General features: G+C 43.9%; 1 protein-coding gene across 1 annotated transcript in view; it reads left to right on the top strand.

Moving 5' to 3' along the window:
* Positions 1-27,473, top strand: part of CMTM8 (CKLF like MARVEL transmembrane domain containing 8) — a 115,265-nt gene extending 87,792 nt beyond the window's left edge. The window contains exons 2-4 of the mRNA XM_049871201.1: positions 11,650-11,823; positions 25,454-25,570; positions 27,040-27,473. Of these exons, the coding sequence (XP_049727158.1) occupies positions 11,650-11,823; positions 25,454-25,570; positions 27,040-27,123 (375 nt within the window). The 3' untranslated portion in view covers positions 27,124-27,473. The remainder of the gene's footprint in view (positions 1-11,649; positions 11,824-25,453; positions 25,571-27,039) is intronic.
* The last annotated feature ends 226 nt before the right edge of the window (positions 27,474-27,699 follow it).

Here is a 27,699-nt window from a genome sequence, read left to right as displayed (position 1 = left end):
GTGTCATAATGTTATCTCTGTTTAATTTTCTTTCAAAAATATTACCGTAAAGTGCATCATGGCTCCCAAACGCAGCAAAACCAGTGCTAGTGATAGCAGCAGCAGGAGGCAAAGGAGAAGGATCGATTTGGAAGGGAAACAAAAGGTGTCCCATATAGCTTTGCTAAGTATGTAATATGGTGTTCACTCAACGTCCAAATCACATAACATCCAGTTTCACAGAACGTATCGTAGACATTAAGCAACTCATGACCCTACATGATTTTCCCCACTAAGCAAGCTCTGCCTCTCAGTCAGCCATTAACACACGTGGTAGCAGCACCCAGCCAGAGAGCGGGGCAAGAAGAAGGAGGGGTTGAGGGAATCAAGTAACTCCCCATAGACTTTCTACCGTGAATTAAAATAGCACCAGACTCTTAGTCACTGCTGGACACTATTTCTGCCTTGACCACTAACAAGCTCTGTGACTCTAGACTGATTGCTTGTCAGCATCTCCTGAACTTCTGTTGACTCAGTTTCCCTGCCTCTAAAACGATGGGTTTATCAATTTCAGCACTAACATTCTGTGACCCTCAAACCACTATGGAATGAGTCTTGGCTTTGAGACCAGGTTCTTCCGTGAAGATTGGTGTCAGCCGCCAGGCCACGGGTCAGCCTTCTCTGGAACTGGCCTGCCATCTGGTGTTGATGTGTAAGACCAGGGCCTGTGGAAGACCCACATGTCATGGATTGAATTATGGCCCCCCCAAAATCTGTGTATCAACTTGGTTAGGCCATGTGTGGTTGTCCTCCATTTTGTGATTGTAATTTCAGGGCGGGATTGTAACACCACCCTTGCGCAGGTCACCTCCCTGATCCAATGTAAAGGGAGTTTCCCTAGGATGTGGTCTGTACTACCTTTTATCTCTCAAGAGATGAAAGGGAAGCAAGCAGAGAGTTGGGGACCTCATACCACCAAGATAGCAGCACCAGGAGCAGAGCGTGTCCTTTGGGCCCAGGGTCCCGGCACCTGAGAAGTTCCTCAACCAGGGGAAGGTTGAGGACAAAGACCTTCTAGAGCTGACAGTGAAAGCCTTCCCCTAGAACCGATGCCCTGAATTTGGACTTGTAACCTACTGGACTGTGAGAAAATAAATTTCTCTTTGTTAAAGCCATCCACTTGTGGTATTTCTGTTATGGCAGCACTAGATGACTAAGACAGAATTTGGTACCAAAAGAGTGGGGTGCTGCTCTAACAGATACCCACAATGTGGAAGCAGTTTTGAAACTATGAATGGGTAGGGTTGCGACAGCGGCAGAGGACCAGCGCAGCAGAGAACCAGCAGCAGCAGAGCTAGGAGACCAGCACGAGCCAGCGCTGGAGCCAACCCACTGAGCGAGAGAGCTGAGTGCCTGTGTGCAGGAGGCTTCCGGGCAGAGTGGGGTGCCTCCAGGCACTTATCAGTGTAGCTACAGAGCTTTGGAACACTTGCCTCATCAGGGCAGATGCAGGCATGAGGCCCAAGGAGCCAAGAGGCCAAGAAACTAGGAAGCAGAAGCTGAAAAGACAACACAAGAAGCCGAGCTGCCTTAGTCTCAAAAGGTATGGCCATGACCTCAGGAGTTTCAAAGAGGGGAGCCATTGCCTCTGATGTTTCTAAGGGTGGAGTTGCCACTCAGGTGGACCAGGAGAATGGTGCACCTAACGCCGACGGAGCAGAGTTGAAGCCCAGGGCCAAGAGGCCTCCACTCAGAATCCGGAGTGTGGCCAATACTTAGAGTCTGGAGGGCAGGGCCATTGTGTGAATGGTTTCAGAAAAGAGGATTACTTATCAAAGCTTTCAGGGTGAATGTAATGTGTTCTTCTGACTTGCTTGGTGCCTGTCATCCCCTCTTTTCCTACAGTTTCTCCCATTTGTAATGGAAATGTCTAGCTTGTGCCTGTTCTGCCATTTTACTGTCTTTCAATGTGATTATAAAAATCTAGGACATCAGTTTTCTCACTGTTGCTGCTAGTTGCCCATCAAGTCCATTTCAACTCAGGGTGACCCCATATGTACAGAGTAGAACTACTTCATGGGGTTTTCAAGGCAGTGACCTTTCAGAAGCAGATGGCCAGGGCATTCTTCCGAAGTGCCTCTGGGTGGGCTTACACTGCTGACCTTTCAGCTAGTAGTAGAACATTTAACCATCGGTGCCACCCAGGCACCGGTCCGTAGGATCTGAAAATAAAGGAGATGTGTGTGCGTAAGGGGTATACACACAGGCAGAGGAGGGCTGTTAGGATCAGGTCACTGAGAGCCACAAGAAGTGACCGTTGATCATTTTGAATTCTTCAGAATTTGTTCACAGCAGACCACAGATGCCTGGCACCATTCAGAATAGACACTAGAGCAATTTCCTTCTACAGCACGGAGCAGGAATCGAAATATGTGATATTTGTGTTGACCCTGGGTCGGTCAGCAAAAGGCTTAGCTGTATTAGGAACACAGTATTTAATTTTAAAAGGGAGGTATAGAAAATGCATTCGATTGAGCTCATAACGCTCATTTTTTATGGGGTGGGAGGGGAAGAAGCTTCTTAGTTCACGTAGAAACCCTTAGCTTGATAAAGATCATCAATCGAAAACCAACAACGGACCTCACACAAATGTAAAACATCAAAATGAACAATGAAGACATTAGAATAGAACAAGATTGACCACTGTCACTTCTGGAAAATGGCTCTGAAGATTATAGTCAGTGCAATACCACGAGAAAAAAAAGAAGTGGTATAAAGACTGGAACACATCAAAGCTGCCCTTGTTGCAGGTGATGTGTGTGACTGTTTTAGCCAGAAAATGCTAGGGAATCAGCTGGGTGTGACAGTGCGATGTTGTTGTTGTTAAGTGCTGTTGAGTCGCTTCCGACTCATAGCGACTGTGTGTACAACAGAAGAAAACACTGCCTGATCCTGCGCAATTCTCAGTCGCCGTTATGCTTGAGCCCGTTGTTGCAGTCACTGTGTCAGTCCATCTTGTTGAGGGCGTTCCTCTTATTCACTGACCTTCTACTTTACCAAGCATATGATGTCCTTCTCCAGGGACTGAGCCCTCCTGACAACACGTCCAAAGTATGTAAGACATAGTCTTCGTCAGCCTTCTTCTAAGGAGCATTCTGGTTGTACTTCTTCCAAGACAGATTTGTTCGTTCTTTTGGCCAAAAAAAAAAAAACAAAAACAAACACCAAACCCATTGCTGTTGAGTTGATTCTGGCTCATAGAGACCCCATAGGACAGACAGAGTAGAACTGCCCCATAGAGTTTCTAAGGAGCACCTGGTGGATTTGAACTGCTGACCGTTTGGTTAGTAGCCATAGCACTTAACCACTATGCCACCAGGGTTTCTTGTTCTTTTGGCAGTCCGTAGTATATTCAATATTCTTTCCCAACACCACAATTCAAACACTTCAATTCTTCGGTCTTCCTTATTCATTGACTGGCTTTTGCAGGCATATGATGCGATTGAAAATACCATGGCTTAGGTCAGGTGCACCTTCATCTTCAAGGTGACATCTTTGCTTTTCAACACTTTAAAGAGGTCTTTGGCAGCACATTTGCCCAACACAATGCGTTTTTTGATTTCTCGACTACTACTTCCATGGATTTTGATTGTGGATCCAAGTAAAATGAAATACTTGGCAACTTCAGTCTTTCCTCCATTTATCATGATGTTGCTTATTGGTCCTCTGGCTTTACCCATGTCTATGTTTATAAATAGTTTGTGTGCTGCCATCTTCTGATTCAATTTTACATGTTAACTAGTAATTTCCCTTTATACTACCATCCCCACTGCTTCCCTTCCCCACGTTGTAATTTGTTTAAATCAGTATTCAGTGTTTATATTATCCCCGTGCAAATATTTACAGCTGAAGATTATAGTAAACAATGATTTATTTCTTTTGGTTTTTTTCAGAAGTTCATCGTTGCCTTTTTTTCCCCCTTAGTTTTCTTTGTAACTAATTTACCTCACATTTTCCAAGAATCTCTCAGTAAAGTTTCCCACAAGACCAATCATGTCAGATAGTCCCAGTTTTTGTCTTGAATGTACTCTCCTGGGGACCTCTCTTCACTGCCAACCTTGGAATTCCCTTTGACTTTCTCTTGGGTTGGATTCCTTGTTTCCTGGATCCCATGTCATCCGCTTGGTTTACTTATTTTGGTGGAGCATGTTCTCTAATAGCTTCAATGGTTTAAATAGAAAGTAAAATGATATAAGGCATGGTGGCGACAGATGTTAAAATGGACGTCGTGAATCACTGCTCCAGCCTACCCTGGTTACCTTTATACCTGGCGTACCTACTTTCACGTCTCTCCTATGTAGTTCTGTTTCTCTATTCCATGTTTCTTTTTCTTAGTTTATACTGTCGTTTCAATGGGTCATATCCTTCAGTATATTCCTGAGGAAGAATGCATAGAAAGTAAATTTTTTAGATATTGCATGTCAGAAATAAAATTTATTCTCTTCTTTGTCAGTAACTTTGCTGGGTAATTTCTAGGCTAGAAATTGTTTTCCTCCAGATATTTGAAAGTGTTGCTCCATTGTCTTTTAACATCCAATTTGCTTCTGGAAAAAGATAAAAGCCGTTCTTGTCTCTGATCCTTTGGTATGCTGTTTGATCTTTGGTTGTTTAAAATTTTCCTCTTTGTCCCTAGAATTCTGAAATTCTATGATGTACCTTGGTTTGGGTTTATTTTCATTCGTTGAGCTGGATACTTGGGTGAGCGCTTTCTATATAGAAACTCATGTCCTTAGATTTTGGGATGTTTTCTTGAATTATTCTGTGCCTGATTTCTTACTCTTCGTTTTCTCCAGTCTCTATTCTGGGAACTTAATCAAATATTTGACCTCCTGAACCTAATCCTCCCTCTCCTGGTTTGTCATCCCTGTCTTTTTGCTCTCCTTTTTGGAGGTTTTCTAAATTTTATCTTCCAATATTTTTATTAAGTTTTTAATTTGTGCTATCCTATTTTTAATTTCCAAAAATTATTTTTGCTTTCTGAAGGTGCCCTTGTAACCTTCTTTTGTGCTATTATAGTGTCATTTCTCTCAGAGGATACTGATGATTTTTTGGGAGGGGGGCAATTTTCTTCTCTCTCTTCAAAGTTACTTTATTGTGCTTGTTTTTTGGTTGCAGTTCACTGCCCTGTCACAGGCTTCACTCTCTTGGTAGATCTCACAACCTTGGTTGTCTACCATGGTTTACAAGTGCAAAGCTGTTTGGATGCTCTGAGCACATGGGTGGGGCTTATCAACTTTGAATATGATTGTAAAAGAATCTGGCTGGCTGTATGTTGGGGAGTCCCCAAAGCCAGTATATTTAGGTCTTTTGTGCGAGTGAAGGCCTGGCCATCGGTATTCTAAGAGCCAAGTGTAGAGGAAATGATTAGAGATTGGAGGAGGAGGAGAGCAGGCAGGGAATTCCTTTATACTGAGTACAGACAATCGTTGAAACACCCTGTTTTTAGTATGATACTCAAACCTTCAACAGTGTCCCTCAATCCAGAGACACACTATTTTGTTTTACCTTCTTTAGGGTAGTTCTCAAGGAGCTCAGGCAGTGCAATGGTTACACTCTCAGCTGTTAACCAAAACTTCAAACCAGTTCTTCCCAGTTCAGTCATGGCCAAGGAAGCGACACTGGAGAAATTGAACCAGAACCCTAACCAGAATGGGAAAAATTACAGGTCAAAGCCCTGCTAGAAACTTAATCTCCCCCTTGGAAAACAAGGGCAGCATATGTGTTGCATAGCAGCCAAATCCCTTGCCTTTTGGATTTTGTGCAGAGTCAAACACCAGCGCCCTACTTGAAGATATCAGCCAACTACACTGCTTTGAACGTGTGTCACTCTCCTCAGTCCTGGCAGTAATCCAGTCTCATGTATCAGGCTTCTGAAGGGGCTCACTGCACCCCTTTCAAGTCTCCCATTCCAGGGCTTCGACCTGTCATTCTTCTCGTTCCAGCTATGGTTCTGGATCACCCAGATTGTAAAAATTCAGGTCTGTTCCTATTTTACTTCTTTGGCCATGACTGAACTGGCTTGAACCAGTTCAAAGCCCTGGCTAAATGAAATGCCACCGGCCTGAACCCACAAGCCATTCCACAGAAGAAAGATGTGACAGCCTGGTTCCATAAAGATTACAGCATTGGAAACCCTATGGGGAATTTCTGCTCTGTCCTGTAGGATCACTATGAATCAGAATCTACAGCACAAAACAGCAAGAACAATAGAGCAGTTTTCAACGAGGGGTGATTTTTCATCCCAGGGGACATGTGGCAATATCTGGAGACATTTTTGATTGTCACAACTAGGGAGGCTACTGATATCTAGTAGATAGAGGCCAAGGATGCTGCCAAACATCCTGCAATGAGCAGGACAGCCCCCCTCCGCAACATAGAATTACCTGGCCCAAAGCCTCAATAGGGCTGAGGTTGAGAAACCCTGGTCTAGGGAATAAACTTTCAGACTCATGACAGAGATGGAGCAGGAGATAAGGACTGAGCTCTCTCCGGACAACATTCCACTAATCCTCCTCACTTTAAACACACACCCGCTTCGCTCCCAGTCCCAGAGGTACCTGGTGCTGTGTGTTCCTGAGCTTTTCTAGGCTTTCCAACGAGGTTGATGTGGTTCATGACTTTCCCTGTTAACAAGTTTAGGATTCAGCTTTCTTGGGTGGCTAAGTCAGTTACCCCTTGACCATATGCATTCCAAGCTTCCCAAAACCTGTTACTTTTGTCCGCTTTACTATTCATCCCATCATCGTAGTAATTTTGAAAGAGTTTCGGGAGGGAAAAAAACCAATGTGCTCAGTCTGACACCTTTGCCAAGAAGCCTAAAATACGTGCTGGCACAGCAGTGAGCATAAGTGAATGGAATGGGAGAAGGATTCCAGAAAATGATCCAATATATAAAAAGTTACCAATATGTGATGTTGGATCAATTTACTATTTGTTACAAAAAATAAAATAAAATTGACCCTCATTCCATATGTAGAATTCAGTCACAGTTGGATTAAAGATCTGAGCATACAAAACTACAAGAAAATTTTTGGAAATATTTTTATAATGTTGTGTTGATGAAAACCTTCTGAAAGAGGAAAACCTTCCTAAACAGATAGGAATACGAGGCAACCTGTCTAAAACCAAAACCAAACCTTTGTCGTCGAGTTGATTCTGATTCATCGCAACCCTATAGGACACAGTAGAGCTGCTCCAAAGGGCTTCCAAGGAGGGCCTGGTGGATTCGAACTGCCAACCTTTTGGTTAGCAGCCATAGCTCTTAACCACTACGCCACCAGGGTTTCCAGGGTGACCTAAGGAGTGACCGATTAACTGTGTAAAAATTTGAAACTTCCCTATGACAAAAACTCCATGAAGTTAAAAACAAAGCTGGATGGGAAAAATAATTGCCACATATATAGCAGGTTACTTTCTCTCTTACATAAAGACCTCAAATCTTCTATGAAAATGAAATTTTTAAGCCTATCAATAAATAAAAGGAGCCCTGGCAGCCCAATGGTTAACCACTTGCTGTTAACAGAAAGTTCAGTGGATCGAACCCAGCAGCTGCTCCTCGGGAGAAAGATGTGGCAGTCTACCCCGTAAAGACGTACAGCCTTGAAAACCCTTTGGAGCAGTTGTGCTCTGTCCTTCAGGATCACTACGCGTTGAAAACGACTCGATAGCAGTGGTTTTGGTTTGGCTTAACCAACCAAAAACCAAACCCATTGCCATGGGGTCGATTCCCACTCACAGCGACTTTAGAGGGCAGAGTAGAACTGCCCCATAGGGTTTCCAAGGAGTGCCTGGTGGATTCGAACTGCCGACCTTTTTGGTTAGCATCCATAGCATGCTGTAGCTCTTAACCACTGCACCAGCAGGACTTCTTGGTTTGGTTTGGTCATCAATAAATTAAGAGCTCCAAGTGGCTAATAAGCATTTGAAAAGGGAATCTACCATTCTTACTGCTGATGAGGAAAATGCAAGTGAACAGAGGTGCAGGAAGAATACTATGCGTCAGTGGTTCAGAAAGTGTAGTCCCTGGACCCACAGCATCAGTATCACTGGGAAGCTTGTTAGAAATGCAAACTCTTAACATTTTAAAACTACTAAGTCACAAACTTTGGGGGGTGGGACCAGGTGGTCTGTGTTTTAGACATTTCTGATGCTCACTCAAGTTGAGAGCCACTGAGAAATAACCAGAAGAATGAATGAACTAATGTCAACTTCATGGATGAATCTCACAATGTTAGGGAAAGAAGCCAGATATCAGAGTACATGTGTAATTCCATTTAAATGAAGCTCAAAAACAGGCAAATGTAATCCAGAATGATGGAAATCAGAACAGTTGTTAGCCTTAGTGGAAAGAGGTGGGGGTGGAGCTTCTGGGGCACAGGTCATGTTCTGTTTCTTAATCTGGGCACTGATTACCCAGGTGTGTTCAGTTTGTGAAAATTCGTCAATCTGTTCACTTAGGTCCTGTACACTTTTCTCTATGTTGTTGTTGTTGTTAGGTGCCATTGAGTCAGCTCCAACTCATACTGACCCTTTATACTGCAGAACGAAACACTGCCTGGTCCTGTGCCAGCCTCACAGTCATTGTTATGCTTGAGCCCATTGTTGCAGCCACTGTGTCAGTCCATCTCGTTGAGGGTCTTCCTCTTTTTCACTGACCCTCTGCTTTACCAAGCATGATGGCCTTCTCCAGGTACTGGTCCCTCCTGATAACATGTCCAAAATACATGAGACGAAAGGAACTTTCTGGCTGTACTTCTTCCAAGACAAATTTGTTCATTCTTTTGGCGGTCCATGGTATATTCAGTATTTTTTGCCAATACCCTAATCCAGAGGCATCAGTTCTTCAATCTTTGTTATTCACTGTCCACCTCTCGAATGCATATGAGATGATTAAAAACACTGTGGCTTGGGTCAGGCGCACTTTAATCTTCAGGGTGACATCTTTGCTTTGTAACTCTTTAAAGAGGCCTTTTGCAGCAGATTTGCCCAATGCACTATGTCGTTTGATTTCCTGACTGCTGCAGCCATGGGCATTGATTGTGGATCCAAGTAAAATGAAATCCTTGACAACTTCGATCTTTTGTCCATTTATCATGATGTTGCTTATTGTTCCAGTTGTGAGGATTTTGTTTTCTGTTGAGGTGTAATCCATACTGAAGGCTGTGGTCTTTGGTCTTATCTGTAAGTGCTTTAAGTCCTCTTCACTTTCAGCAAGGAAGGTTGTGTCATCTGCGTAGTGGAGGTCGTTAATGAGCCTTCCTCCAATCCTGGTGCCCTATTCTCAATGCTGTCTTCAAATAAAGCAGTGAGAGGCACAACATGGGATCTCTCCCTGTCTTTTTAATCTGGCTTTGAATCATTTAAATCATAGTAATTTAGGCTGATGAGGGTGCGAGGGAAGAGCGCCCATCCGTTGGTGAGAGGGTAAATTAATTTGAGGTTTTGGAGAGCATTTGGCATTATCGCTATTCCAGAAATTCCACTTCTGGAGATCCCTCCTGGAATTCAGGTATGCACAGGTATATAAGACTATTCTTGGGGCATTTTTTTCTTACAATAAGGAGGCAACCTTAATTTCCATCAGTAGGGGGCTGGTTACATGAATTATGGAGAGCTGGGTAACCATTAAAATTGGCGTAGATCTGTATGTAGCAGCATGGAAGTATGTCCTCCATAATGCTGATTGAAAAAAGCAAGTCACTGGCAATGTGTACAGAGCGATCCATATTTATAGGTGTAAAGTATAAGGACGTGCAGGTGGGCGGTTATAAAGGCAAGGAAAGATAGATACAAAATTGGTAGTATTGGTTTCTCTGAAAAACTTAGGACTGGTGGGTAGGATTGGAGTTGTCCTTTATTTAGTTCTCTGTTAATTTTTTTACCTACATTTATCACTTTTGAATTTTTTAGAAGTCTTAGCTTTATCATTTAAGAAAAAGTGTTTTAACTTAAATGCTTATCTGGGAAAAGATTGAGCAATGTTTTTAGTCTAAGCACATAAAGTCTGGGGTTTGTCATACATACACACACCAGAAGCAGGAAGTGAATAGCTTTTGTGGAGTGATTTTCATCAGTACGGGTTACAGCAGGAAAGAAGGTTTGCTTCTGCGTGTATCTCAGTTGGCTAGGAAATTCACTTAGGTGGTACGATTCCTTTATTGACTGGCATTCTTTTTGTGTTCACTGGCGAGGTGGTGGGTCATGTATTCCTGCCCTTTGAGAGATGGCTCAGTTAACGATATTGTCCCCGTGTGTGAAAGATGACCACCATGAGCCCATTAGACAAAGCAGCTCCAGACAGTGGGCTCTGCTTGCTTTAATAATGAAAAACTTTTTTGCATTCGGAGCCAAGAGCTGTTAGTTGAGCTGAACAGGCTGGACACAAGCCTGTGCTGGAAATTCTTAAACCCTGCACTCCTGTGGCAAGGCAGATACTATAAGCCCACGTGAGGTGCCTCTTCCCTCAGCCCCTAGGTTTCCTGTGTGAACTGTCAACCAAGGGCTCCTCTGACCCTTTCACTTTGAATCAGGAAGCCCGCGATGTTGTTTCAGAAGTCTGCCTCACCCAGTTACGTCTCTTACAGGTCTTCCTGATCCAACTGAACGTTAGATACACACGTATGGATTACCTGATGAATTCGGGCCAAAAAAAGACAAAAAAGCTTCACTAGTGTGAAACTTAGTAACACTTTCATCTTCACTTTCCATAAATGTTGTGGCCACAGATGTGAGCCCCTAAAATGCATCGCCATTAAGCATCTTTTCTTTGGAACTCATGGACAATATCAAGCAGATAACAAAATGTCGATGTCCCGCCTGTAAAGAGGGCGAAACAACAACATTTAGAGCCAGGTACCTGCACAGACATTCAAACCGTTACGAATAGATTCCTCTCAAAAAGCAATTGAGAACATTCATGCCTTGAGAGCAGGGCAGTCCCAGGGACCACCTCCGAGGGGACCTGCCATCTTGTTCCCTTGACTAGTATCAGCCTGTGAGCAAATTCCAGCCATAGTGTGTGTGGTTTTGCCCTGAGAGGTGTTTTAAAACTCTTTAATTATTGCTAACATTTAAAACATCAAGTTTATCATGTACAAATGTTAAGTTTCTGTGTTCTCCTGGAAAGACAAAAACGATCTGGCAGAACCAGCCCGCGATTTAGCAACGATTGCCTGAAGCTGAGCAGAGCCTGACCCCTTACGACAAGACGTGGGTTTTCTTATCTGCCACGGTGCCTGCTCTGCCTGCTAAGTTTATGCCTCTTACCTTCCTGGCATTTGTAGGCAACATAAGTTTGTAACCGTTATTATATTCTTAAATCGTGTGTGTTGCCGTCAAGTCATTCCAACTCATAGCGACCCTACAGGATGGCAGAACGGCCCTATAGGGTTTCCAAGGGGCAGCTGGTGGATTCGAACTGCCGACCTTTTGGTTAGCAGCCCAGCTTTTATCCCCACACCACCAAAGCTCCATGGATGTGTGTGCACGCATGAGATTTGTAATCGACGCTCTGTATAATTATTTTTTTCTCTGTCCCCCACTTCCTTCCTTTATTTTTTTATTTTCTCCTTCACCTCTCTTTTCTTTTCCTCTGTCTCTACTGTTTTACAGGTGCTGGGACTGCTGGTGTGGACCCTTATTGCTGGAACTGAGTACTTCCGCGTCCCTGCGTTTGGCTGGGTCATGTTTGTAGCTGTGTTTTACTGGGTCCTCACTGTATTCTTCCTCATCATCTACATAACGATGACCTACACCAGGATTCCCCAAGTGCCCTGGACAACAGTGGTAAGGAAGTCTGTGCTGTTCTTGTCCGTTGCCTATGAGATAGGATGCCATTTAGCCCTTCACTAGTCAATTCTAGATTGTCTCAGCCAGCAGAGGGTGGGCCAAGCAATGGAGACCCCAACAGGGCACCTAATCACAACATTATCCATAGCTTCTCAGAGTGTTTTACACCTGAGTATGAAACCAGGTATGTTGGAAGTTCCAGAAATTCATTTCAGGGAAAATAGCAAACCAGCTCTCTGAAGACCAAATCAAGGAGAGCTCAGTTCTCTTATGTAGACTCTTGAGTAACCAGTGTCAATCTGGAAACAGGTGTGGTGTGTGAGGGCACCAGCCTCCTAGATCTCCCTTCCTTCAGACCCCTTTGGAATGAAAATGAAAACTGCTATTAGAACAAATAGGTGTCCTCACATCTGGAAGCAAGAATAGTCAAAGGTGATTGGATTCTTGCCGTGGTTCCAGGCAACATGCTGGATTCAGAATAAACAAAGATCCACACACAGTCTAGGAGTAAACGAATGATAAAATGTGTAAATACAGTAGTACCCTATGGTGTATGCTGAGTCCCTGGGTGGTATAAATAGTTAATGCACTCAGCTGCTAGCTGAAAGGTGGAGGTTCAAGTCCACCCAGAGGGGCTCAGAAGAAAGGCCTAGGGATTTATTTCTGCAAAAACGAGCCATTGAAAACCTATGGAGCACAGTTCTACTCTGACACACATGGGGTGACCGTGAGTTGGAATCGAGTCAGCAGCAACTGGTTTGGTTCTTTTGGTTATGATGTATGCTGGGGTGGGTGGAGCCCTGGCGGTACAGTAGTTAAGAGCTCAGCTCCTAACCAAAAGGTCAGTGGTTTGAATCCAACAGCCGCTCCTCAGAAACCTTATGGGGCAATTCTACTCTGTCCTGTAGGTTTGCTATGAGTTGGAAACAACAGCAACGGGTTTCAACAGGAGGCAGGGGTATGTAGAGTGTGATGGAGATTACCACCTTGGTGTGAGACAGCTGGGAAATCTGTAGAGAAGAGATGAAGTTTAGCTTCATCTTGAAGATAGGTCAACATGTCCTAAGTGAAATTCAGAGACATGAGCTAAGTTAAGCCCCACAAGAACACAAATCTTCATTTCAAAGTGGGCTGAGTGGCTTTGACTGTTTCTCCAAATCCAAAAAACGAGGATTCTCCATTAAGGTTCTTTAGACTGTGTCACAGGCTCTGAAAATAATTCCAAATGAGATGCCTATAAATGTGGAGGGCAGCAGAGGCAGGCTGGTTGGAATCAGTGCTCTGCTTCCATGGTGGGCACTAGGGAGAAGAGACTCATTTGGATGTTGGATTTAAAAAAAAAAGCTAGCACCTTGAAGTACTAGTAACTATGGGACTATAAAACCTGTTGCCGTTGAGTTGATTCCGACTAATAGCGACCCTATAGAACAAAGCAGTACTGTCCCATAGGGTTTCCAAGGAGTGGCTGGTGGATTCGAACTTCTGACCTTTTGGTTAGCACCCAAGCTCTTAAGGGAATAATCAAAGTGAGTTGGGGGATTTATGGAGGGCTGTTCGGGGTAAGAAGTCTTGAAGAATATGACTATGAACTTGAAAGAAGAACTCAGACATTGTAACAAGGGAACGAGTCATTGGGATGCAGATATGAATAGTACCTTTATTTCCATCTTTGCCTGAATCTCAATTTCTAGGCCAGGGGTTGGAAACTTTCTCTGTGAAGGGTCAGATAGTAAATATTTTTGGCTTTACTGGCTATACAGCCTTCATCACAAATAATTCTGCTTGTAGCATGAAAGCAGCCATAAACAATTTGTAAATGAATGTGTTGTGGCTGTGTCCCAGTAAAGTTTTATTTATAGGCGGTAGACAAGATTTGGCCGGTGGGCCATGGTCTGCTGGCTTCTAGTCTAGATCATATACATACTTTTTTTTTTTATTCTAAATTTTATTTATTTTGTTGTTTTTGAAAATATACACAGCAAAGCATACACCAATTCAGTTTCTACATGTACGATTTGGTGACATTGATTACTTCAAGTTTTCAACCATCTTCACTCTCCTTTTCTGAGTTGTTCCTCTGCCATTAACATAAACTCACTGCCTGCTGAGGTTCCTATCTAACCTTTCCATTTGCTGTTATCTATATAGTCTTTTTTCCAAGCCTAAAACTCCCTCAGGAATTTATTACATTAAAAATTTTTTAAACATTGGCTTTAATGGTACTTAATACCTATAGAGATGTTTTAACATACGGATGAGGCGCTGGAGATGCTCACTCATCCATGCCAAGAAATTTGGAAGACAGCTACTTGGCCAACTGACTGGAAGAAATCCCTATTTGTGCCCATTCCAAAGAAAGATGATCCAACAGATTGCGGAAATTACTGAATAACAACATTAATATCACATGCAAGTAAAATTTTGCTGACAATAATTCAAAAGAATTTGCAGCAGTACATCGACAGGGAACTGCCAGAAATTCAAGCTGAATTTAGAAGAGGACATGGAACAAGGGTTACCATTGCTGATGTCAGATGGTTCTTGGTAAAAACAGAGAACACCAGAAAGATGTTTACCTGTGTTTTATTGACTGTGCAGAAGCATTTGACTATGTGGATCATAACAAATTATGGATAACATTGTGAAGAACGAGAATTCCAGAACACTTACTTGTGCTTATGTGGAACCTGTACATAGACCAAGAGGCAGTCACTCGAACAGAAAGAGGAGATACTGTGTGGTTTAAAGTTAGGAAAGGCGTGCATGAGGGATATATCCTTTCGCCATACTTATTCAATCTGTATGCTGAGCAGATAGTCCAAGAAACTGGACAATACGAAGAAGAACGCAGCATCAGGAGTGGAGGAAGACTCATTAACAACCTGTGATATGCAGATGACACAACCTTCCTTGCTGAAAGTGAAGAAGACTTGAAGCCCTTACTGATGAAGATCAAAGACCACAGCTTTCAGTATGGATTACACCTGAACATAAAGAAAACAAAAATCCTCACAACTGGACCAGTACGCAACATCATGATAAATGGAGAACGTGTTGAAGTTGTCAAGAATTTCATTTTGCTTGGATCCAAAATCAATGTCCATGGAAGCAGCAGTCAAGAAATCAAACAACATGTATTGCATTTGGCAAATCTGCTGTGAAAGACGACTTTAAAGTGTTGAAAAACAAAGATATCACTTGGAGGACTAGGCACGTCTGATCCAAGCCATGATATTTTCCATCACCTCATACGCATCTGAAAGCTGGACAATGAATAAGAAAGACCGAAGAAGAGTTGATGCCTTTGAATTATGGTGTTGGCCAAGAATACTGAGTATATCGTGGACTGCCAGAAAAACGAACAGGTCTGTCTTGAATCTAGGACAGCCAGAGTGCTCCTTGGAAGTGAGGACGGCTGAGACTTTGCCTCACGTACTTTGGACATGTTATCAGGAGGGACCAGTCCCTGGAGAAGGATATCATGCTTGGTAAGGTAGAGGGTCAGTGAAAAAGAGGAAGACCCTCAATGAGATGGATTTACACTGTGGCTGCAACCATGGGCTTAAACATAGCAATGATTGTGAGGATGGTACAGGACAGGGCAGTGTTTCATTCTGTCGTACATGGGGTCGCTATGAGTTAGAACTGGCTGGATGGCACCCAACAACAACAAAAGCAAATGAACAGCCCTCTCTTCTGGCATTGCCTAGTTTTTACAATGCTTTGATTTGCATTATCAGAATTTATCATTGGGAGGTGTGTCCCCATTTTACAGATAAGAAAACTGAGGTTTGGCATCATGTGACTTTGCACGGACTCACACCCAACAGGAGTCCACGTGTCCTGATGTCCATCCAGAGGTCAGGGAACCTGGACTTTTAGTCCTTTCAGAATTATTTAATCGTTTATCCCCTCAAGCATGGCCTCCAAGTCAGGGGCTGACCACTCATGTGTGTGAAGGTCCAGACAGGTGTGTAAATGAGTAAATTGAGTGTGCTTTTGAAATCTTTCCACTCAGACACACTTTATTAGCATATTAAACAGCTTGAGAAATATTCTTCATTAAAAAAAATAAGCTGGAAATGTGGTCCCAGGATTCCTAGGTCTTCCATTTGTTACTTTGGTTTTGTTTTTATTGTGCTCTAGGTGAAAGTTTACAGCTCAAGTTAATTTCTCATTCAAAAATTTATACACATTTTGTTTTGCAACATTGGTTGCAATCCCCACAATGTGACAGCATACTCCCCCTTTCCACCCTGGGTTTCCTGTGTCCATTTGACCAGTTCTTGTCCCTTCCTGCCTTCTCATCCTGCTTTTGGACTGTTGCTGCCCATTTGGTCTCATATATTTAATTGAACTGAGAAGCACGTTCCTCACATTTGTTATTTTTTGTTTTATAGGCCTGTCTAATCTTTGTCTGAAGAGTGGGCTTTGGGAGTGGCTTCAGTTCTGAGTTAGAAGGGTGTCCAGGAGCCACAGTCTCAGGGGTTCCTTCAGTCTCTGTCAGACCAGTAAGTCTAGTCTTTTTACATGAATTTGAATTCTGTTTTACATTTTTTTCCTGCTCCATTCAGGATTCTCTGTTGTGATCCCTGTCAGAGCAGTCGGTGGTGGTAGCCGGGCACCATCTAGTTCTACTGGTCTCAGACAATTTTTTTTTTCCCTAAGAGAATCTATAAATTGGGTTTCTGTGTGAACTTTCCCAGTTTTAAAATGTTTATAGCCAAATGTTTTCAAAATTTCATTTGGTGCGGGCAGATGCTACAGGTCAAACATGTCTGACTTCTGGTTGGGGTTTTTATTTGTCATTCCAAATGAAAAGTACCATTGCAACCTCCCAGAGCATTTGTGAGTTGGCATTCATCTGAGCATCCAGAGTCAGGTCTAGAACAGCCTTCGGTGTCTAACAATGACAACTTCAGACTAAACTTGTGTATTACCAACTGCTCAGCAGAACCTATTATAGAGCTGACTGGGGACTTCAGATGCCAGTCCTCACTGTAGCGTCCTACCACTGGTCAGGAGCATGGCAGGGGTCAGGTTGACCCAGGACATTGTGTTGAGGCAGCTGATAGGCTCTTGGTGCCCAAGTGGTACTCCTAGAATCTTGCTATTCAGAGTGTGGTCCCTGGACCATGGCATCAGCATCATCCGGGAACTCGTTAGCAATACAGGATCTTAGGCCCCACCGCAGACCTACTGAGTCAGAAACTCCCAGAAAAAGCCTGGGAGTCTCTGTTATTATAAGCTTTCCAGATGATTCTTTCACACCTACAGTTTGGGAAGCACTGGTTTAGAAATAGTTATAGATTCACAATCCCTTACCCAAAATCCCTGGACCAGATGTATTTGGAATTAAGTTTTTTTTTCTCCAAATTTTAGAAGAATATCGTCTTAGTCATCTAGTGCTGCTATAACAGAAATACCACAAGTGGATGGTTTTAACAAAGAGAAGTCTATTTTCTCACAGTCGAGTAGGCTAAAAGTCCAAATTCAGGGTGTCAGCTCCAGGGGAAGGCTTTGTCTCTCTGTTGGCCTTCTCATCAATCTTCCCCCAGATTAGGAGCTTCTCTGCACAGGAACTCTAGGTCCGAAGGATGCACTCTGCTCCCGGCACTGCTTTCTTGGTGGAATGAGGTCCCCCTGTCTCTGCTTGCTTCTCTCTATTATCTCAAGAGATTGCCTCAAGACACAATCCAATCTTGTAGGTTGAGTCCTGCCTCACTAACACAACTTCCACCCATCCTCCATTGTTAACATCATAGAGGCAGGAATTACAACATATAGGAAAATCACATAATACTGGGAATCATGGCCCAGCTAAATTGATACACACATTTCTAGGGGGACATAATCTAATCCATGACAAATATTAAAGTCATTTGGTGCATTTCTGAGTTTGGGACAGCACCAGAATCAAACACGTTCATGTTTCTGTAAGAACACATGAATTTTCCTCAGAGGGACAGAAAAGACTGCATCAACCCCATGTCATTCAGGCCAGCTCTGGCTTCCAAATGAGTTTTGAGTTTACTTTTGCTTCTCAGGGCGTTTGTGAATCTAAGACTGCAGATAAGGAATCAGTGGGCCTGATATTAGTCCTCTGGGAACTTGACTGAGAGTCCATCCAGGGAACACCGCAGAAACCAGAATTTCATAATCTTGTGTGCAGCCCTCTCAGTTGATAAGGCATGAGCGTTGCATGGGAACCTGTTTTAACAATATGCCATGTACTAATCATGTGTCAAGGGCTCTGCCACGTGGTCCACATACATTATCTCTGATCTTCCCAGCAACCCTAGAGGAACAGGTGGTATTGCCAGTATTCACATTTGAGGAAACTGATGATTTATAGACGTTAAGTAGCTCACCCAAGGTCAAACCATCCACAAGTGGTAGAGCTGGGGTTGAACCATATTCTTAATCCCTCACTACTCCAGCAGTTCCTAACCTTTGGGCCCAATTCTCGTAACTACCATCTCATGAGGAATCCAAGAAAATCCACACATGCCCAAGCATTTTCTGTAGCCTGATTATAGATCCAGCCCCTATGTGCACTGTTGTTTTTCAAGTGTTACTTTATTTTGCTCAATAAAATACTGACTACATTAAAAAAAAAAAAAAAACAATGTGCCATTGCCTTTATGTATCTAGGGAGAGTGCAGGTGCAAAGTTGCCTGAAGCTGTCTTTATTATGAAGCAGGGACCACAGCTGGTTCCCACCAGCACCTCTGAGCTCCTGAGCTCCAACTGTTAGAATACTGTTTGCCCAGAGAGTCTTGGATGTGCTTTGTGCCAAATCTGATCTGAGCTGAAAATTTAAAGCAGTAAAATTTGTCCTCTTCGTAGCGCTAAGTACCAAGGCCTACCCAGATGCGTGCTCTGAGACTTGATCACCTGTAGCTCATTATCACTGACCTCATTGCAAGTCCTGTGAGCCTCCTTTTACCAGTAATAGAGGCTAATGTCTACTAAGCACCTACTGTGTGCCAGGTATCATGCTGGGTCGTATATTTACATCATTTCATTTAATCTTCACAATAACCCTGCAAAGATGGAATGTATTATTTCCATTTTGCAGATAAACTGAGGCACTGAGAGGATATTTTTGATAGCCAGGAGTGAGATGCAGGTCCCTAATGCCAGCTGCAGCTGTCAGCCCTTGAAATTGGCTTGGCTCCCAGTGTACACAGATGCTCAATTCTCTTGGCCTTGAAAGTAACCATTTTCATTGTGCCGTATTGAACAGGAACTGCTAGCCCAGATGTTAGGCCTTGGTGGTCCTTTTTGGCAGTTCTAAAGAGTACTGATATTTCCAGATCTTTCCACAAGACCCTTTCACAAAAGATGGTGCCAGAACAAAGCACATGACTTATTAGCCCAGGGCTCAGAGACATAAAATGGGCCCTGTCTTAGTCATCTAGTGCTGCTATAACAGAATTACCACAAGTGGCTTTAACAAAGAGAAATTTATTTCCTCACAGTAAAGTAGGCTAAAAGTCCAAATTCAGGGCGTTGGCTACAGAAGAAGGCTTTCTCTCTCTGTCAGCTCTGAAGGAAGGTCGTTGTCTTCAATCTTCCCATGGACAAGGAGCTCCTCAGGTGCAGGGACCCCAGGTCAAAAGGATGTGTTCTGCTCCCAGTGCTGCTTTCTTGGTGGAATGAGGTCCCCAACTCTCTGCTTGCTTCCCTTTCCTTTTATCTCTTGAGAGATAAAAGGTGGTACAGGCCATGCCCCAGGGAAACTCCCTTTACCTCGGATCAGAGAGGTGACCTGCGTGAGGGTGGTGTTATAATCCCACCCTAATCCTCTCAACATAAAATTACAATCACAAAATGGAGGACAACCCTACAATACTGGGAACCATCGCCTAACCAAGTTGATACACACATTTTTGGGGGGACATAATTCAATCCATGACAGGCCCCCTCTACTGGCTCTAAGGAGCCCCGGTGGTACAGTGGTTAAGAGCTCGGCTACTAACCCAAAGGTCAGCAGTTTGAATCCACCAGCCGCTCTTTGGAAACCCTGTGGGGCAGTTCTGCTCTGTCCTGTATGGTTGCTATGAGTTGGAATCAACTCAACAGCAGGGGGTTTGGTTGTCTTCCACTCGTGATGCTTGGTCCTAGAGGCTGAAGAGCCAGAAAGGCAAGAGGTAGCTAGAGAAATAGGACACCCCAACCGCCTTCAAGAAACAATCTGATGGGAAAGACAAACGTGTACAAGGCTAAGTATCAGGTAAAGCAGAATAAACACTAAAGAAAGAGGCAAAGTTCTAGGGGAGCAAGAGGAAGGACCTGTTCTTTCTGACTGTTAACTTAAACTTTCGGAGGCTTTATGGAATGCCAGGTGGTGAACTCAAGGGGCTTTATCTTTCTTTAAACTCTTGAGAACCCAGTGTCATCAGACATTAGCCTGAAAATCATGCATTCTGAGCTATCTGAATAGATTGAGCACCAGGGGCAATAGGATTCAATATCCCCCGATATTCCTTTTCTTGGGTAGTCATAGGATTTTCAGTCAGGCCTTTGGGCACCCAGCTAGTCTCCGTTTCCCAGCCACCCTGCCTGTAGGTGGACCGTAGGATTGAGTTCTTGCTGATGGGATGTGAGGGGAAGTGATGTGTGAAACTTGTAGGTCATGCCTGTCTTCGTCTTCTAATGCTGCTGTAATAGGAGTACCACCAGTGGTGGCTTTTAAGAGCAGAAATACATGTTCTCATGGTTCTGGAGGCTAAAAATCCACATCAGGGACTCAACTGTGTCCTTTCCTCATAGGTAGTCCCAGGAATTCCTCGGTTCTTTGGCAGTCCTTGCATGGCATCTGTCTTTGTGTGTGTCTGTGTGTCTGTGTCTGTGCTGCTCTTTATACAACTCAGGAGTGATAAGGTGTAGGATCCACCCTACACTGGTATGACCTCAACTGAGTGATCAATTATATTACATTAAATTGCATTATGGAAGGTGATTACATTACATTAGATTAGATGTAAGGTCATGTTATATTACACTGTATTACATTACAGGTATATAGGGATTAGGATTCCTACACATATTTTTGGGGGGACACAATTCAATCCATAACATGCCCTTAAGGAGAGGCCTGCTCTCCCTGCACCTTCCCACTAGCTGTTATATAGACATCGCATTGGTGTGCCACTTGGAGAATGTTAAGACCCCAGAGATGGCAGACCAACACAAAGGAAGAAGCCTGTGTCCTTGTTACCCAGAGACTGCTAGACCAGCCCTGGCCACTATGTCGTCCTACTGTGCAGGGGTAGATTAACCGGTAAGCAAGGCATACATGGGCTTAATTGTGTCTGTTTACTTACTAATCTGTAGTGCACAATTTCATATGGGTTTCACCACATCTTTCATGTGGTGAAAAACAGGTGAAACTGCATAATTGTGTACCTTGCTTATTGGGCAGCCCATCCCTTATACTGTGCAAGATAGGGACGAACTGTCTTATCTGTTGTTGTCAGGTACTGTGGAATCAGTTCTGACAGTGGCCCTATCTATGTACAACATAATGAAACACTGCCCGGTCCTGTGCCATTGTTTCCCCACTTCTCCCCACTGTCTTCAGACCTGAAATTTCTCTTAATACATAGAGAAGTTGGAAGTAGACTTCCTGTACATACCTTTCCCATCCAGGGATTGAAAGAAAGTTGGAAGTCATCGTGTAAACCAGAGGGTACTGTGCATGGCCTTGTGAGCCTCAGCCAGCTTAAAGCCTAATTCTAATCCTTTGAATTCAGTAAGTATCTCTTTGATATCTACTATTTTTTTATAGGTATAACATGGGGCATTGGTGGTTCAGTGGTAGAATTCTCGCCTTCCATGCAGGAGACTCAGGTTCAATTCCCAGCCAGTGTATCTCAGGCACACAGCCACCATAGTCTGTCAGTGAAGGCTTGTATATTGCTGTGATGCCGAACGGGTTTCACTGGTGCTTCTAGACTAAGACAGACTAGGAAGAAAGGTCTGCAAATCTATTTCCAAAAATCACCCAGTGAAAACCCTTGGATCACAATGGTCTGGTCTACAACCAATCATGGGGATGACGTAGTCGTGGACAGCATTTTGTTCTGTCGTGCGTGGGGTGGCCAGGATTCGGGGACCCACTTGATGGCAGTTAACAACATGTGTGTAAGTGTGTATAACACTGCTCTCTTTTGTGTGGGATTTTGTTTTTTTAAATCTGTCCAGCAGTAGAAGGGCCAGTTCAGAGTAGTGACCTGAGGGTAGTGAGGTGCCTGTCGTTGGAGCCTGGGCTATCACCAGGGCTACCACCAGGGCCCTGGTTGCTACGAGTCGGAATCGACTCGACGGCAGTGGGTTTTTTACCACCAGGGCAGGGAGGTTATGCAAGGCCAGACTTGATGGCCAAAAGCCACCTCTCACAAACACTGCTCTGAAATTCTGTGATCTGGGTCTAATCTAGCCTTCAGGAAATTGCCACAGAACTAAAAGAACCTAATCCTCTTCACCAAGGGTTAGACATTATTAGCAGTTCGGTCTTGTAAGTCGTAGACACCAATAAGGCCTTGTAGAGGAACAACAAAGAATTGCTAGCTATTTGGAGCATATTGTTTGTTTTTGTGTTTGTTCGTTTGTTTTGGTATGTGTGCGCCTTTGGGGGAAAAAAGGATATTTTTATACCAAAGAAGGATAGAATTTCAGAAAAGAATAGCCTTCCCTTCCTCCAAAAAAGAACAATTGGAAACCTTTGTAAGTTCCCACACCGTGCTTACTGGGACTTTGTTTGGCTGCAGTGAACATGTATTACTTTTTTTTAGCATTTTGATATTTTAAAAGTAATACGTGGCTAGTTTGTTAAGGAAAATAAATTTAACCCCCACTATTTTTTTTTTTTTTTTTTTATAGAAGTGTTAGAAACCCTGGTGACTTAGTGGTTAAGTGCTACGGCTGCTAACCAAAATGTCAGCAGTTTGAATCCACCAGGCGCTCCTTGGAAACTCTATGGGGCAGTTCTACTCTGTCCTATAGGTCGCTAGGAGTCAGAGTCAACAGCAACAGGTTTGGGTTTTTTTTTTTTTTTTTTTGGTAGAAGTGTTGGAGCCTTGGTGGCGTAGCGGTTAAGAGCTTGGCTGCTCACCAGAAGGTCAGCAGTTCGAATCCACCAGCCACTCCTTGGAAGCCCTACGGGGCAGTTCTACTGTGTCTTATAGGGTCGCTGTGAGTTGGAATCGACTTGACAGCACTGGGTTTGGTTTTTGGTTTTTACGAGTCGGAATCAACTCAAAGGCAATGCGTCGTTTTTTTTTTTGGTTTGATGGAAGTATTCAAAATGAAACTAACGTTTCCCACTCCTCTGAGGTAACTACATTTAACTTTTTGTGTTTTTAAAAACAATGAGGGTGGGGTGGACTCTTTTATCTAGTGCTGCTATAACAGAAATACCACAAGTGGGTGGCTATAACAAACAGAAACTTATTTCTTACAGTTTAGGAGGCTAGGAGTCCAAATTCAGAGCACTGGCTCTAGGGGCAGGCGTTCTCCTCTGTCGGCTCTGGGGGAAGTTCTCTTTGAGCTTCTGCTCCTGGGTGATCTTTATTTGGCTTGGCATCTCTCATCGCCTATGACTGCTTCTTACCTCGCTTGTTTTAATCTCTTATATCTCAAAAGAGGTTGACTCAGGGTACACCCTGCACTAATCCTGCCTCATTAGCATAACAGAGACAACTCATTCCCAAATGGGATTATAAGCACAGACATTGAGGTTAGGTTTACAACACCTGTATTTGGGGGGAACATAATTCAATCCATAACACTTGGTAAATAGGAAATGTGTAAAACGTTAAATTGCAAGAGGTGATGTGGCAATTTAAAAAAAAATACCAGTAAGATTTTTTTTGTTAATACACAGATGTGTTCCTGGACCAAAAAGCACAACCCCCACACATAAGGAGCCATCCAGCGGCAAGCGAGCAGCTTGCACAGCTTCAACTTTCGGTAGACCCTGGTGAAGCCCCTATTTTAGATGCTGACCTTTCTAACCCAGGAGTGGTGTGGGGAGCTGAGGATTCATGACCCCACCTAGAAGGCCAGAACCAGATTCCAGAAAATTCTATTTACCCGTCTTTTCCTCTGAGAAGAAAAATGCATTGCTTCTTCACCTGCCCATCTCTCTATGTCTCTAAGTTATGAAGGTAGAGATGTTAATGGCCATGGGGACCTGCTCCTTGAAATCCATCCCTCTTCTACCTGTATGGGCCCCTGGGGTGCAGTGGTGAAGAGCTGAGCTGTTAACCAAAAGGTCAGCAGTTGGAATCCACCAGCCACTCCTTGGAAACCCTATGTGGAAGCTCTACTCTGTCCTATAGGGTCACTGTGAGTCAGAATCGACTCGACGGCAGTGGGTTCTACCTGTATACAGCTTTGGTACCTGCCGGTGGCTTTACCCCTTTCCCACCCCCTCTCATTGTTCAGGCAAGACCAAGCTGCCTGAACATTTTTACATTTTACAGTATGGTTTCCTAGAGTTTAAATATAACCGAGAACCAAATGCTTGCTTGGATTTACATAGCTGTCCCAAGGGTGAGATTAGTTCTCCCAGGGCTAGATTAATATTTATAAACTCATTTTTATTTTGAAGAACTTGCCTAGGAAAGAGGAACTCACTAAAGGGTCCCTCCATGCTTAGAGCATGGGCGTTGGAAGGTCAGCTGGGCCTGTTTTAGGACAAGGTCTCCCAGCTCTTGTTCAGGGACATGTGGTGAGGGGCTACCGCTGCTGCTGGACCATAGCTGAGGAAAATCTCACAGCATGGCCCCGACTGCTGCTTGCCTTGCTCAGCCAGTAGGTCACCATAGCTGAAGTCTGGGTGAAATGGGCGCCGAGAGCAAACCGAGGTACGCCAGTGTTCATTGTAGCACTGTCCGCAGTAGCCAAAAGGGGCACACGGCCCAGTGTCCAGCAACAGATGAATGTGGTACATCCATCCAGTGGAATATCAACTCAGCCATGAAGAGAAATGAAGTCCTGATAGATGCTACCATGTGGATGAACCTTGAAAACATTATGCTGAGTGAAATAAGTCAGACCCAAGAGGGCAAATATCATATGATCCCACTTCTATGAAATATCTAAAGTAGACAAATGACTGAAGACCAAAGTAGATTCGCAGACACCAGGGCCGCGTAAAAGGGGAAGTAATTGCTTCATTGGCTCTGGGTTTCTGTTTGAGGGGATGAAAAACTTGTGGAAAAGATGGTGGTGATGGTTATGTAACGTGGTGAATATAATTAATGTCGCTGAATTGTACGCCTAAAAATGGTTCACATGAGAAAATTTTTATTGTGTGTGTTTCACCACAATAATTTTTTTTATAAAAAGAGCAAGTTGAGGCGAGAAGTGGCTGGAGGGCAGCATGCAGTCTGGGTGTTGGGCGGGGGTCTGGGTGTGCTATAAAAACTGGTGCGAGACCCTCTCATCTTGTACTCCCACCCCGCACCCCCCAGGCACAGCCCTCAGTCCCTGCCCTCCCCCAAGGCCCAGGTGTCGTGTCACTACACCCGAAGTGCAGCCCTGAGCACTTCTGGGGTCCAGATCTGTGCAAGCCTGACACCCAGACCTTCCCTCCCTCCCTAACACTCTCCAGGGCCTGTGCTTCAATGGAAGTGCCTTCGTCTTATACCTCTCAGCCGCCGTGGTGGATGCATCCTCTGTCTCCCCGGAGAGGGACAGCCACAACTTCAACAGCTGGGCGGCCTCCTCGGTGAGTGAGCCCTCTCATCCCCTGTAACCCCCTGGGCGGGGCCTGCCTGGGACCAGGGGGAAGGACAGGAACCAGTACCATCTACAGTAACGACTCATTGGCCATTGGCTAATTGGTTTAAGGAGCATCGGGGCCTTCTAGTGGTCTAAAGTGCAAAAGGTTGAGAGAGACTGCTTGAGTGAAAGCCAGGTGGGTGGAATAAAACATGTATTTGTTGGGGGGAGAAGATGTGTTTGAGGCATTCTAAGAATAATTCTGCTGCCTGGAGTTTATGAAGTGAGGGGGACTCTGCAGAGAGTGGGCACGGTACAATTATATATATATATATATATATATATTTTTAAGTAGAAATGATCGTTTGTGCATTGAAAATGCCTAGAAAAAATATATACCAGCAGAGTTTCCTTCCAGGGCCTGGGCTTGGGGGATGAAGGGTGTAGAACAAAGGACTTCTACTTTTTAATTTAGATGCTCCTGTACTGTTTGCATTTTATTTTTTCTTTGTACTTTTTAATCATAAGGGTGTGTATTTTTCTGATTTACAAGACTAATTTTAAGAATCTCTCTGAGATTGGCCTTCAAATATTCCCACTCCAAAAAAAGTAGGGTCGGGGGATGATGGAAAAAAATAGACAGGGATGTCAAAATGATAATACTGAAGTTGGTTGATAAGTACACTGAGCTCATTATGTTCTTTCACTTACATTTATGGTTTAAAATCTCCATATTCTTTACTTAGTTTCATGTTTGACAATCTCTGTTTATAGGCAGAGAGCATGGGTGCACATGAGATTAAAAATCACAAGCTTTGGCCACTCTGGGCCTAAGTTAGTACATGGCAACAGTTGGCTGGAACCAGGTGATGGCCGCTGCACTCTTACAGTCACCCACCATTCACACCACACGGGCCATGTGGATTCACACCTTACCTCCAGCCCGCCGGACTCCTTTATGTTAACTGACCCTGTGGCAATCGGAAGTTGGTCTACAATTGTCTATGGCAAATCAGAAGTACATGTACTTCTCGGATGCAGCACCATCATAAACCAAAAACCAAACCCACTGCATCCATTCTGACTCATAGCCACCCTACAGGACAGAGTAGAACTGCCCCATAGGGTTTCCAAGGAGCAGCTGGTGGATTCCAACCGCTGACCTTTTGGTTCACAGCCAAGCTCTTAACCACTGTGCCACCAGGGCTCCAGCCACCATTATAGACATTCCTAAGTGAACTCTCTGGAGTTATCTGAGCATAACTACAGGCTTTCCAGACATGCTCCAAAAAATAAAAAGAGCAGAAGCAGAAGTCGTTTGAGAGAGAAGGTAATTGAAGTAATAGTTTTAGGTTAGGAGGCCGGGAGCGGGGGGGGGGTGATGCTGAGAATGTGTGATTCAGTAGAGGGGATGGTAACTTTCCTTGTTAGAACACGCCCTAAACCCCCCTTTCCATTCTGCTTTGTTTTCCCCAGTTCTTTGCCTTCCTGGTCACCATCTGCTACGCTGGAAACACCTATTTCAGTTTTATTGCTTGGAGATCCAGGACCGTGCAGTGATTTGCCATTTTGATAATTAAAAGGAAAAATAATAGGATCCTTACTGTAAAAAAAAAAAAAGCAGCTGTAGGTATAATGTATATTTCCAGAGATTAGTATTTAACTAATGTTTTGACATACTTAGTTAAATTTGCTTGCAGTGGTCCGTTAAACTGGATACTTATTTGCAAAGTGCTATTACAGCCAACTCGAGTGTATTGTTGGTGTCTTGACAAACCTCATTTGCTTGGACAATGTGTAATAAATAGGTCAATCGCTAATATGAAGAATGTGTCAAGTTTGTAAATCTAACTTTTAAAATGCCAGAGTCTTTTTTGATTAAATATTTCAAAATCACCCGTAACTGTTGTGTCTGATTTCCAAGAGGGGAACCTGCTGCAGAAGCGGGAGGCGGGGTGCTGCGGTGAAACGTGCATCCTCGCAGGGCTGCTGAGGTGTGGGGATGGCAGGAGACACTCGTCCACAGTCACAAGGTGAAATGTGCATCCTCGCAGGGCTGCTGAGGTGTGGGGATGGCAGGAGACACTCGTCCACAGTCACAAGGGCAGGGCGGTAGGAGGAATTCATCCACCCACA

Source organism: Elephas maximus, chromosome 27 (genome assembly GCF_024166365.1).
Source record: "Elephas maximus indicus isolate mEleMax1 chromosome 27, mEleMax1 primary haplotype, whole genome shotgun sequence".
NCBI lineage: Eukaryota > Metazoa > Chordata > Mammalia > Proboscidea > Elephantidae > Elephas > Elephas maximus.
Note: the sequence above shows the minus strand (reverse complement) of the source record. Positions and strands in the feature narration are given on the sequence as shown.